This window comes from Streptopelia decaocto (assembly GCF_964273445.1).
Source record: "Streptopelia decaocto genome assembly, chromosome: 2".
In the NCBI taxonomy this organism is placed as follows: Eukaryota; Metazoa; Chordata; class Aves; order Columbiformes; family Columbidae; genus Streptopelia; species Streptopelia decaocto.
Genome location: NC_138655.1, coordinates 44204638 through 44218723, shown reverse-complemented (window position 1 = coordinate 44218723; position 14086 = coordinate 44204638). Strand labels below are relative to the sequence as shown.

At 39.7% G+C, this 14086-nt stretch overlaps 1 protein-coding gene across 2 annotated transcripts; it reads left to right on the top strand.

The window, feature by feature from the left end:
* Positions 1-433: 433 nt before the first annotated feature.
* Positions 434-12597, top strand: MCM4 (minichromosome maintenance complex component 4). 2 transcript variants are annotated; one of them, XM_082044841.1, is made up of 17 exons: positions 434-498; positions 652-748; positions 861-1019; positions 1704-1867; positions 1955-2053; positions 2200-2295; positions 2375-2470; positions 2941-3079; positions 3503-3723; positions 4181-4301; positions 6064-6323; positions 8360-8725; positions 9045-9172; positions 10432-10639; positions 11179-11407; positions 11520-11653; positions 12019-12597. In XM_082044841.1, the coding sequence occupies exons 2-17, from the start codon at positions 679-681 to the stop codon at positions 12109-12111; spliced, it is 2583 nt and encodes an 860-aa protein (XP_081900967.1). In that variant the 5' UTR covers positions 434-498; positions 652-678; the 3' UTR covers positions 12112-12597. The 2 variants fall into 2 exon arrangements, with proteins under 2 accessions (XP_081900967.1, XP_081900966.1); XM_082044840.1 differs by having other exon boundaries at positions 468-748.
* The last annotated feature ends 1489 nt before the right edge of the window (positions 12598-14086 follow it).

Here is a 14086-nt window from a genome sequence, read left to right as displayed (position 1 = left end):
GTCAGGGTAGAAGATCTGGAGGCATCTTGATGTCTCTCGCTGCGGGATCGGCTCAGTGTACACATACAGCAACCTGTGAGCACTGTTTCTCTCTTTCCCCCCCCTCTGCGGTGAATGGACTGCTCCGACCTCTTCACGCCTCCCTGCCCGACCACAGCACTAGTTTTGCCGCGAAATTCGGTCGGGTGCGGGCCGTTCCATTCTGGGCTGGGGGGGGGAGAGGTGCTATTGCTGAGTACAAACTACGTCTCGGAGCACAAGAGGTATCCCGCATTACCCTTTTGTCCGTATTGCAGCAGTTCGAGGAGGCGCGTCCCTCACCTAGGGGGACCGAAAGGTTAATCTCCTTCCTCCTTTCCTTCTCCGTTACTCATCCCCCCCTTTTTGCATCCGTTCGGCGTTCCCGCTGCGATCGCGTCTACCCATTGGCCAGAAAGCCCGCGAGAGCGCGCGCACGCTAGTCGCTTGGCGCGGAGTTTCGTGGGGCTGCCGAGGTGGGTGGGGGTATCGGCTGCTGCCCCTCTGCCCCCCACTCCCCCCGGTTCAGCGCTCGGTGTGTGTGGGGAGAGGGAGGGAAACCCTCCGGTCGGGGCTCGGCCGGTGTGGAGCGCCCACAGCTCGCGTTCTTCTCACCGCCCCCCTCGCAGGTAGGACCGCCGCGGGAGCCGGAGCAGCGCCATGTCGTCGCCCGCCTCGACCCCTAGCCGTCGCCGCGGCAAGCGCGGCCGGGAAAGCAACCCCCCGACTCGTAAGTGCCTTGGTGGGACGGCGCGGGCCCGGGGCTCGGTCCGTTTCGGGGCTCGGTCCGCCTGCTGCGGTGACGCGACGATTTAAACGCCGGCTCTGCTTATGTTTTGCAGCACAAGATGCCCGCTCTCCCCCGTCACAGAAGGCAAGGACAGACGACTCCACCTCCACCGGCGACCTGCAGCCCATGCCCACCTCCCCGCCCGCCGAGGCGCAGAGCCCCCGCGCCCCCGATGCTCTGTTCTCCAGCCCCCCGCAGTTCCGCCACGCCGGTACGCCGGGGCAGCCCCGGGACTGGGGCAGAGCCCGCCGCTATGCGCATCCCTGTGCGGGCCGCGGGGGTGCCCCGGTGCACCCCGGGGGCACTTCCGAATTTGAGTTTAGCGTAGTGAACGGTACAGGGTTGTACTCGGTGTCAGGGATGCAGATCTGCTCTTGTAGCTTCACATTGTTGTGGGAGTATGTATCAGCGGTTATACCTCATTCTTTTATGTATTTCTAGAAAGAATAACAAAATTATTTTAATGCAGAAATCATTTGATTGCCATAAAAAGCCTTTCTTGCCTTTATAAATAGTAGAGTGTTTTTAACTGCAGTAGCTGTTGTCATGTCACTTGTATTACAGCCCTAAAAATACTGAAGAATATGTTTCATCTAAAATGCTGTGTTTTGACTTTTTATGCTTGAAAACCAATTTAGTTTTAAAATGCAGTACTAAAGTCTTCTGATGAAGCTTTACTAGAACTTAAGATCTTTCAGAAGAGATGTTAATGAAAAGGTCTAGGTAGGCTTGCAACTTCCTTATTGCTTCTGTTTTAACTAAACAGTGGAATTGTGACGCTATTCACTTCATGACAGAGTTAAAAGAATGAGACAAATGTAGAGGATGAATTTTAGTCTGCTCTAAATGTAAAACATCTTGAAAAACAAGTTTGCCTTTTTTTTTTTTTTAATAGCTATTCCTCTTGACTTTGATGTCAGCTCACCTCTGACTTACGGCACGCCCAGCTCCAGGGTGGAAGGTACTCCACGAAGTGGGGTACGAGGAACACCGGTGAGGCAGAGGCCGGATCTTGGGTCTGTCCGTAAAGCCAGACAAGTCGATTTACACTCAGATGGGGTAGGTGGATGTCTCAGATTTTGCACCTGACAACTTCTTTTTAAACAAATATGCATATTTACCTATGCTTAATTTGTTTCCACGCAGCTGGCTGAGGATGTAGTAGAAACCGAGCAATCTCTTGGGCAAAAGCTTGTTATTTGGGGAACAGACGTTAATGTTGCCTCATGCAAAGAAAAATTCCAGGTGGGTTAACAACTTATTTATTCCTTTTTTTTAACGAAAAGCTAGTTTGATTTAAACAAATATGAGTTGAATGTGACACGAAGTAGATGTATGTACTACTCAGTTCTGTTCATTTTCTCCTTCTTTCTGTTACCTCTGACATTTAGAGATTTCTTCAGACTTTCATTGATCCGTTAGCTAAAGAGGATGAAGACATTGGCTTGGATCTTAACCAGCCACGCTATATGCAACGCCTTGAAGAGGTAACTCAGCAAAATTGAACTTTCATTTTTCAGTCTTGTGTGCCATTGAGCTAAAGGTTTCTTTTCAAATGTCTTGCAGATTAATATGGTTGGGGAACCATTCCTGAATGTAAATTGTGATCATCTAAGATCATTTGATGAAAATCTTTACAGGCAACTGATCTGCTATCCTCAGGTGAAGTAGTGCACTTGTCTTCTGCCTTTCAGGTGGCCCTTTCATATTTCTAGCTTTAAATATGTTTAAATGGAATGTGTACTTTGTATGATCAGTGTAATCTCTGTAGTTTCTTAATTTTACTTAATATAAAATGTATTATTTCATCATAGTTGAAACTTGATCATAGATATTATAGTGAGTACCTCATTAATGCAAACTGTAATGTCCTGAGTCCTGAACTTTTCCCCCCTGACCCCTTTGCAATACTGAAATTAATAAACTTGATGTGAACAGCAAGTTTTGTGTAGGGAAATGCACAGCTGGTGTAACTTTTAATCATTGCTGGCTTATCAGCAGCACATAAAATGCTTCATGCAAAAATATTTTGATCTATGGTTGGTTGGTTGGTTGGTGTTTTGTTGTTTTTTTTGTTTGTTTGTTTTGTTTTAACCTTTGTAAGCTTAATGGTTTCTAACAATTTTGTACAGGAAGTTATCCCAACATTTGACATGGCTGCCAATGAGATCTTCTTTGATCGTTACCCTGATTCAATATTAGAACACCAAATTCAAGTAAGGCCGTATAATGCACTGAAGACCAGGAATATGAGAAGTCTAAACCCTGAAGGTAAACTTTGATTACCATGCTCAAAAAGAATCTTAAGGATTTACATAAATTTATTTGATGTTAGCATAGAATTACATGAAGACTGTATAAAACTGTACTTGTGGTCTATCCAGACCAATGTCTTGTTTATGTAAGTCTGATTCAGAGGCAAATGCAGAATATTCTGTCCATAAAGGAAATATTTCCTGGCATCAGCTGCTCATGTTCTTAGTTCTGCAAGTGTGAAGGATTTTTTCTGTTGTATAAATACTGTAAATTAGAATATTTGTACTATGCATTTATGATTCTTTTTGCTTCATCTTAGTCAAAACGCTACTATGTAACCAAATATCTACCTCCCACCTAAAAATAACATAATATGAACTTTGAAGGTTATTTTAAATTTTTAGAGTATGTGATGACGCTAGTCTCTATATATTGTAGATATTGATCAGCTTATCACCATCAGTGGAATGGTCATCAGAAGCTCCCAGTTAATTCCCGAGATGCAAGAAGCATTCTTTAAATGCCAGGTTTGCGCTTTCACCACCAGAGTAGAAATTGATCGTGGCAGGATTGCTGAACCGTCAGTATGCAAGAACTGTAACACGACGCACAGTATGGTACTGATTCACAATCGATCCATGTTCTCCGACAAACAGATGGTATGTTCCACTTAAGTAGTGGCTGAAATTAATAAGCTTCTAGTTTTTGCTCCCCCACCACCCTAATATCATCAATAGCATTAAAGTATGTGTCTTGAAACTGAATGTTTTGGAAAGGGAAGCGTGTTTCTGAACAAGAAAATGGGTGAAAACCTTGGCAAAAGGATAAGTCCATACTTTGTAGAAGCAATGCATTAAATGAAGCATGTATGCATCTTAATGTTTCCGTATGGAAGCCCTTTTATATATAATATGTCTGCTACTGTCTGGATTAGGTGAGCCTTGTCTGTGACAGCATTTTGTAAGTAGCTATACCAGTGGCAACCAGCAGAATTCTCATTTTCATCATACCTTTTTATTAGAAATTGGTTTTGCTGTTTGGGTGGGGTATGTTAATAGAAATTCTGTTACATACTTTGTGGAAAAGCTTTGCTTTTTTGAAACTGTTCTTTGCTAGGTCAAACTGCAGGAGTCTCCTGAAGATATGCCAGCTGGACAGACCCCTCATACGGTTGCGCTGTTCGCTCACAATGACCTTGTTGATAAAGTTCAGCCAGGCGATAGAGTTAATGTCACAGGTAACATTTGGTTTGAGTATCTGCATTTTCATTTTTCGCTGATCGTAACTGTGTATAAAGGGACCTGATGGGATGTACCTGCAAGTGCTGAGGGAGCTGGCCACTGTCTTTGTAAGGCCACTCAGTTATCTTTGAAAAGTCATGGGGACTGGCTAAGATATTGGAAGAAAGCCAACATCATTCCTAGGGCAAGAAGGAGACCTGGGGAACTACAGGCCAGTCAACCTCATTTTGAGCATGGGAAGGCGATGCAGCAAATAATCTTAGAAATTATTTGTAAAAATCTGAAGTGCAAGAAGGTGGTTTGGTGTAGTCAGCGTGGATTTATAGTAGAAAACAACCTTGTATGATAAGATGACTGGAGCAGTGGATGTTGTTTTATCTTCTTGTTGTCTTGACTTCAGCAAGGCTTTCATCAGTGTCTCCCATAACATCCTCATAGACAAACTGATGGTGTACACATTAGATAAGTGGACAGTGAGATGGATGTAACTGGCAGAATTGCTGGGCTCAAAGCATTATGATCAGTGGCACAAAGTCCAGCTGGAGGTTGGTCACCATGGGTGTACCCCAGGACTCAGTACTGGGGCCAAAGACTGTTGGATATCTTCACTGATGACCTGGATGATGGGACAGAGTGCACCCTCAGCAAACTTGCAGACAAAAACAGAACTGGGAGGAGGCAGCGCTTGATAGACCAGCAACCCTCCTGGGCTGTATTATGAGGAGTGTTGGCAGCAGGTAGAGGGAGGTGATCCTTCCCCTCTGTTCAGCACTGGTGTGGCCACATCGTGAGTGCTGTGTCCAGTTCTGGGCTCTCCAGTACTAGGGGGATGTGGACATACTGGAGTGAATTCAGCAAAGGGCCGTGATGACAACTGGATCTTCTGTCGTGCACAGAAAGGCTAAGAAAGCTAGGACTGCTCAGCCTGGAGAAGTTCTGGGGGATTTTACCAGCGTGTTTATAAATACCTGACTTTAGGGGGTGGGGATGGTGTCAAGAAGACGGAGCCACACTTTTCAGTGGTGCCCAGTGACAGGACATGAGGCAGTGAGCACAAGCTGAAAACAGGAAATTATTTTTAAATATAGGAAACCTTACACTGTTTGGGTGGTCAAGCCCCGGCACAGGTTGCCTAGAGAAGCTGCCTGGAGTGTCCATCCTTAGACATATTCAAAACCTGACTGGATATGGCCTTCAGCAACCTGTTCTAGTTAACTCCCGTTTGAGTCCATGGTTGGGCCAGCCAATCTCCAGAGGTCCCTTCTGAGTTTGACAATTCATTCTGAGAACGTGAGGAAGAAGCAGTATCTTAAATAGTGTCTGCTGTCAGGAGAGAGAAAACATAGAGTAAGTATTTTGATACTGCAACCACATTTTCTAAACCGCTGTACTGGTAACTGTTAGAGGTGCATTAGAAATCTATTCTTGAACTTGGCACTTAGAGGGAAATGCTAACTTTAGACAATGGAGCAGAACTTTCAAAAGCATCAAGCCTTAATTTTTTTTTAAATAATTAAGCTTTTTCCTTCTTGAGGATACTTGTGATAGGAATGTTTAACATGTATGTACCTGCAAAAATAGGGTCTACCTGACTTAAATATATTCCATTCATTTCTGCATGACTTACTGGTACTGGGAAATAAACTGAGTAAAGTATTTAGGATGTTTTGAACAGCTTTCAAAGGAAAAATGTAAAAATTTCAGGTTTTGGAGTTATGTTTCTTCATATCTAATGCTATTATTAAAATTTATATTTAGGTATTTACAGGGCAGTCCCAATTCGAGTTAATCCAAGGGTCAGCAGCGTAAAATCCATCTTTAAGACCCACATTGATGTCATACACTATCGCAAGACGGATTCAAAACGCCTGCACGGTGTTGATGAAGAAACTGAGCAAAAAATGTTTACAGAGGAACGTGTGGAACTCCTAAAAGAGCTTTCTAAAAAAGCAGACATATATGAGAGACTGTCTTTAGCATTGGCCCCAAGTATCTATGAGCATGAAGATATCAAAAAGGTGAATCAAATTCTATATTTGTGTTCTAAGAAATGTATTTATATACTAGTATATTTATAATTATTGCTTGCTATAAAAATGACAGGCTTCAAAATTCAAAATACATCTTCAGTAGTCTTAAAACTGTATGGTCTTGTCGGAATGGAGTTGCCTATAAGTGTATAGTAAGTTTTTTAATGGTATTAAGGTGTGTTAATTAGAGGGAAGATATTGAAAAGGTAGGAAAGCAGCAGAACTGGGAAAACTTAATTGCAGTATTCATCTTGGACATTTCTTGAAAGTTCAGATTACTGGTGATCAAGGAAAAATAAGTAGCTATAACGTTGTAAATGATTGCTGCAAAGAGGCATCCACAGGAGAACTGTAGCTTTAAAATGACGTGGTTGAGTCTGACTTATGGGATGTTAAAACGATTACTTAGATGTATCCAAGAAGGGACTGTTCCAATAAATTATTCAACTGAGATACTCCCACTTCGTAATTGTAAAAACTACAGTCAGTAGTGGGTCTCAAGGTAATGTAAAACACCAAACTGTCCTCTTTAAGTATATTCCTTTGTTTTTTTCTTTGTAGATTTGAACATTATCATAGTTCACAGGTTTCTGAAATGGCTAGAAGTTGAGTTCAAAACCATACAATGATTTGCTGCTGAAATGGAAATACAATAGCGACAATTTCATTTGTCATTACCCCCTCACCACACTAAAAGGCCCATCAGGTGTAGTGAGTGGAGTTGAGGAAAGCTGGAGATGCTTCATCAAGGGAGATCTTCAGGTTCTGACCAAAATCTCTTCACAAAATACAAAGTTGCTATATTTAATACTTGACAGCACTTTAAACCAATAAGTATTGGAGAACCAATACTTGGGGACCTTGAGGAAAATACAAATGGGGCAGGTCACGCTTCTTGTAACTATCAAACAGGTTTTGCTGACCTGGCCACGTTGAAACTGTAGTTAAAATGTAGGAGTAGTTACATTTACACAGTCCTAAAATTATATTGGGCCCTTTAAAGGCAACCATGAGGCTGATGTGACCCCGGTGAAAATGAATTTGACACCCATTTTCTAAGTGAATGAGAACAGAACTAATTACAAAAAACTCATTGCGTGCCTCTGCAATGCTGTAAGAAATTGTGCAGAGGCTTTACATAAAGCAGAGTTTTCCTCACTCTTTTCATTGCTGTTTCCAGTATCATTGTCACTATCACTTTTTTTTTTTTTTTTTTTTACTATTATATATGTGCTGTTAGAGCAAAAAAAGAATACTGGGGAATAGTGAATTTTAAACTAGTAAATATGAAAAGGAAAAAAAAGTCCTCCCTGATAATTCTAGCTAACTGATAAAATTACAAGCCTATGTTTATACTAATAATTCCAGTAATTTCAAAATACTAAAGTTAGTTACTTTTGTTTCTTTACTAACACTGAAAGCATATGCTTTTTTATAGGTAGTATAAAGGTTGAAGCATTGGTAAATCCAAATGAAATAAAAGATCTTGAACATTTTTATATTTTATGGTCAAATGAAGAACTTTTATTGAAGTAATACCGTAACACAGTAAAGCAGTTTTCCTGAAAAGTATACTTTTATTAGTCTTGACGAAAAAGCTGATAAAAATTGCACTTTTTTAATGATACAAAAGAGGTAATAGTACTTTGGTCCTACATGAAACAGCCTTACGGAAAGTAGTCTATTCTGACTTTCCTATTGTCAGCAGAATTTGTTATCAAAATTTTGGTTACACAAGTTTTGGAATAGATTTAGAACAAATCTAATTGGAAACTAATTATAAGCTGAGCTTGTAGACCACAGCAATTCAACTGTATGTTTGTAATTAACTGGAATTGAGGATATCTATAAAGAATTAACCCTTTTAAAGGCTTCTAAAAACAGTTTCAAGTGTTTTCTTCCATATCTGAATTAATTTTAGCAGTGTTTCTGTTCATTAGATGTTTCAGTTCAACAGCTGGATTTGCTGTGTTAACTATACAAGTGGTGATGTTTTGATTTTTAAAGACAGAATGTTTTTGTAGGGTATTCTGCTTCAGCTTTTTGGAGGATCAAGAAAGGATTTTACTCACACGGGAAGAGGCAATTTTCGCGCTGAGATTAACATTCTTCTCTGTGGTGATCCTGGTACCAGTAAATCGCAGCTGCTCCAGTACGTGTATAACCTGGTTCCTCGAGGCCAGTACACATCTGGCAGAGGCTCAAGTGCGGTTGGTCTTACTGCGTATGTGATGAAGGATCCAGAAACACGGCAGCTGGTTCTTCAGACAGGTGCTCTAGTGCTTAGTGACAATGGCATCTGCTGCATTGATGAGTTTGATAAAATGAATGAAAGCACAAGATCCGTACTACACGAAGTAATGGAACAACAGACTCTCTCCATCGCAAAGGTAAGTTTGTTTATTTCGGGTTCTCTGCACTAAGCACTGTATCTGCTAGGCAGCTGAAACAAACGAAAAATAACAGAAGAACAAAGGATTACGCATTTGTGGTGTTGTCAGTGAATCAAGACTAGATTATTTAACAACTCATTTACAAAAAAAAATACAGCTTTTATAGCAAACTGTAGATGGTTTTGTTCTTGCTTTGCTCTACAAGGGTAAAGAACCCATTTAATAACATCGGTGGTCTCATGAAGCTGGGGGGGGGGGGAATGTTTCGCTGTCACATAGTTGGAGCTGGTTTCAGAAATATTTTTTATTTTGACAGGCTGGAATTATTTGCCAACTGAATGCTCGTACGTCTATTCTAGCAGCAGCTAACCCTATAGAATCACAGTGGAATCCAAAAAAGACCACTATTGAAAATATCCAGCTTCCTCACACACTGTTGTCAAGGTACTCAACTCCCACTTGCATGTCTCACTTTTATGACATGCTATAGTAGAACAGTTGTGTTCTTCATAGTGTAGTTGAAAACTTTTGTAGCATTTATTTTAAATGCTGTTCTTATGACTTGTGTGAGCAGAAAACTGCTTTAGTGTTTACGTATGACCTTTAACAGAAGATGTACTGAGATCTGTAAGATATCTTTATTTGCCTCTGTCTTGGGTTTATTTTCTGCTGTTGTATGAAAAGAGTTATTCTGAAACTTATAGCCTTGATAATTGAAATTATCAACTCAGGATGCTTTTCTTAGCTCTGTAAAACTTTGAAAGTGAAACTGATTGGGGAACTTCGAGCAGAGGTGGTAGAATCTGAAGATCTTTATCTGTTTGATGTTCTGTAAAATTCAGTTGGGGCAGGTGGCAATGGTAGCCTTTTGGGTGACAGCTGCTGGAGGAACATTTAGCATCTGCTGCTCTTAAACAGTCCATGTGCTGCAGTTGCATCTTGTGAGGAATTCCCCACTAGCTGGGAAGTACATCAGAAGTACACCAGATATTCTGAGGACACCTACAGCTTAAAATTCAATTAAGAATGGCTTAATTTAGCCATTCAGTGAAAAATGGTACCTTAGTACAGGTATACTGAATGAAACTAGGCTTGAGGAGCATCTCAGTTCCACCATTTACTGGATTTAAGCTTATGAAAATACACAGTGGACTAGCTAAAAATGTCTGCATATAGTTGAGCATAGTTGAATATATTGTTTGTAAAATTATAAACAATTTTTTTCCAGGATTAAACTACAACTGTTTTTTTATTTACACATATATTACTTATTGTTTTTATATGCCTAAAATCTGTATGTTTTTATATGCATAAAAACTATATGCTGCTGCCTTTCAGGGCAATTTCTTCAGTGGCAAAAGTTTGTTCTCTGTATTTGGTATGTGTGTGGAATTTTTTTGTTTGTTTGGTTTCTGTTTTAAGAAAACCTGTGAGCCTTGAACATGGGATCTGAATTTTGCAGAATGCATCTCGTTTTTAAAGTTTCAAGTCCACAGGATGAAAGCAAATCCACTGTGCTGTTCTGTATTTTCAGAATTCTAGAAAAAATATCTTTTCAGCTTAATAGAGCAACTCCTACTTAAGAATATGAACTAGTAGTCAAATAACTCCTATCTCTACTTGTTAAGTCAAAAACCTTAAAACTAACTACTTTAAATGGCAGGAAAGTATACACACTAATACTGGATTCTTATTCTGTTCAGATTTGACTTGATCTTTTTAATGTTGGATCCACGTGATGAAGCGTATGACAGACGTCTTGCTCGTCATTTGATTTCACTGTACTACCGAAGTGAAGAAAAGATGGAGGAGGAATACATGGACATGGCAATATTGAGGGATTACATTGCATATGCTCGTAGTTATATAAATCCCAGGTTAAGTGAAGAAGCAAGCCAAACCCTTATTGAGGTAAAGGAGTTGCTGTTAATAATGGTCTGAGTCCTTATTGACTTGTAAATGTGGCAAAGTCTTCTTGTATGTATCCTTCCTATTTATATATATTTTTTTTCTGTAAGACTCTATGAACATCTCTAAAAATAGATAGCATTATAAAGGAGATCAGTACAAAAATCATTCTGTGCGCTGGTTATTAGCTTTCAGATAGAACCAAAACCAACCTATCACATTAATAAAAGCACGAAGTTCTACTGAAATGAAATGCGTCAGTACAGGCAAAAGTACTATTAAGTAAGAGTAGTCTTAAGTTTTTAAAGTGATTAAAAACTTGACTCGTTGTGGCCTAATTGCTTTATAAGGGAAATGTGTATATGTGATGTGGTTCTACTTCACTGCGGAAGAATTGTGAAGGTATATAAATAAGCAGAAACACTGTTTGGAACAGCTTGCCAGAATTGCTAGTATTCTGAAATAAGAGCTAGGGGATGAAGGGGAATCTGAAAATAATAGAAATAACAGGACTTACTGAAATGTTTAATGACTGTCTTCAGGCATACGTGGACATGAGGAAGATTGGTAGTGGCAGGGGAATGGTTTCTGCATATCCTCGACAACTTGAGTCTCTGATCCGGCTGGCAGAAGCGCATGCTAAAGTACGCTTTTCTGAGAAAGTGGAAACCATTGATGTAGAAGAAGCGAAACGCCTCCATCGGGAAGCACTGAAACAGTCTGCTACTGATCCAAGGACCGGAATTGTGGACATATCCATTCTCACTACAGGTTGGTGTTTTCATAGTGATAAGGCTGGGATGCTATTGGGCTTTCATAAGTTTAAAGGTAACTTAACCCGTCTGTCTTAGTTTATTTCTAAAAGGTGTTTTCTTTTAATAAGGAATGAGTGCAACAGCTCGTAAGCGGAAAGAGGAGTTGGCTCAAGCCTTACGGAAGCTTATCCAGTCAAAGGGAAAAACACCAGCTTTGAAATACCAACAACTTTTTGATGATCTCAGAGCACAGTCTGATACAGTAAGTTTCCTGCTTTGTTTTTACATTTTCATGAATTTTAAAAGCATGGTGTTTTTCTAAATCAACATTATTTTGTTCTCAAATCACATTATGGAGGGAAAGCAAAACACTGATTTGTTCAGCTGATGTGACCAGAAAGCCAATTCTATGGATAAATGAGCTGAATCTTTGCTATACTTTAGTTTACTCTAGATTCTGAAATAGCAAATTCAGCTTCAGGGTTCCAAGCCAGATTCCCAATTGCAAAAAGAACATTCTAAAGCTTAAAAAGCCTGATAAGAAAATTGGTAGGAAGTAAGGCATTTTCACAGTCTTTAAAGTATTCCCCACCACCACCTTTACTTGATTTATTTCTTTTTATTAAGGCTATCACTAAGGAAATGTTTGAAGAAGCACTTCGTGCCTTGGCTGATGATGACTTCTTGACTGTGACTGGAAAGACTGTCAGACTGCTCTAAGTTGCCTTTTCTTGCAAGCCAGCTGCCAGGGCTTCACTTTGCCTCACTTAAGACAGTGTCAGCCTGCGAGATCTTCGAGATTTGGGATGATCATTTGCTATGACAAGCACAGCTTTTCCTTACAAGTCAACTTCCAGAGCTTTACTTTGCCTATTTTACTATATTGCCGGTCTGCAAGACTTTCAAGATTTGGGGCTATCATCTGCTATGACAAGTGTAGCAACGATTAAGTGGCACTTTCTGTCAGCACACAAGATTAAAAAGGACCTAAAAATCCTTAGCTGACTAATGCTATTTACATTTTAGCTGAATGTATTTACTAAGATGTCAAGTGCCATGTATTTTTATAAGGTTTTGTAGAACATACTAACAATGTTGTATGTATTTCAAATTGAATTGTAAAAATTCATCTTAAATGACTCTTTAGTAAATGCAGTTTGACTATTAGTATTGCTGTAATCTGAAATAAAGTTATTGGACTTAAAATGGCTCTTTAGCATTCATTCAAGTGAAAGTGAATGTATCCTGTGTTGAGCACTTTTCAATCTAGAATTCTGCAATTTTTAGGAAGCTCTCTGTGAGAGCATGAAGGAGCTTTGTGCTTTATTCCTCTTTTTTTTTTTTTTTTTTCACTTGACTGTACATCCTCAATGTAAAAAATGCTTCTACTTGAAACCAAATTTTCTTACTACACATTTAAGCATGACTGGATAAATTGTTACCCACCTTCAGTGTAATCTCATAATCACTCCTGAAGGAACAAGGTCCAGTAGCACGTGCCTGGAGAATCTTCCCTCATTCTAGGCAGGGTAGATGCTCTCAGCCGTTGCCTGTCAATAGCTGCTATTGTGTTCACAGCTGAGCTACAGAAGAGTTCCCTAATTCACTTCAGTGCAGGCTGCACTAGGCTGATCTCAACTGCTTGCTGAGCCCTTTTAAGCTGAAATAAATACTCCTATATTCTGTGCCACTGCTTGCAACAGAAGGAAAGCAAATTTCCCCCATGCAAAAGGAAGGGAGCACCTTAAAACCTATTTTTTCTTGCTATTGGTTCATTATATGAGCACGATACTGCTTAACTGTAGTTGAATTTTCAATTATTTGGGGTTTTTTTGTATAAGGGAGGAACTCTTGATCTGTCCTAGAGTTAAAAACACAATGTATGCCAGACGCATTATATTAAGCCACAGCCCTCTTCCCAGTCTTGTTTATTAGTAAACAAGTCCCTATCACCTCTTTTTGGCTATTATGGAATGGAAAGACAGTTAATGTTGTCCTTCTCTGCAGAGGAAGTCTAGGTTCCCTGACTCAAGGCTCAAAAGTTAGATACAGATAAGCTGACATATCAGGAGCTTGACATTTCCCTTCAAAAGAAGAGTCTGTAATATAAAATTCCAAGCTCCCTTAAATACCAGAACCACAGATTCTCTAGTGGTGCTTGTCTTACAGGATCTCGCTTTCTTCTCTGTCATGCTACTAGTTACATATTTTGCTTGGAAAACAACCATCTCATGACTTTTTCCCCCCAGTAAAATAACCTTTATTTCACAGTTGCTATTTGCCTTTTGTGTGAGACTGATAAAATTAGAAGCAATTACTTTTTTACTTTTTGAAAGCATCACTTGCATACTTTTCCCATAAACACTATTTGGTCCTTGAAGTACAACTTCAGTTCACAAACCTTTCTGTCCCATTTTTCTACTCTCATAGCTGTTAACAAGATTATTCCTAACTACTTGGTACGTCATGTCAGACAAAACACCACCATTAAAGCTTTTTAAATAAGTTTTTGAGTTCAGAAAGCTGACTTAGTGTTTTCAAAAAATAAATAATTCAAATAGTGATGCATCTGGCTCCACCAGCAAAATTCCTCAAATTAAAATTGCTTGTCAGTATGGAATGTATTACTTTAAAACAGAAATGGGCCTATTCATCTACTTGCAAATTTTAAATGTAGATTGAATTTCCTAGCCAC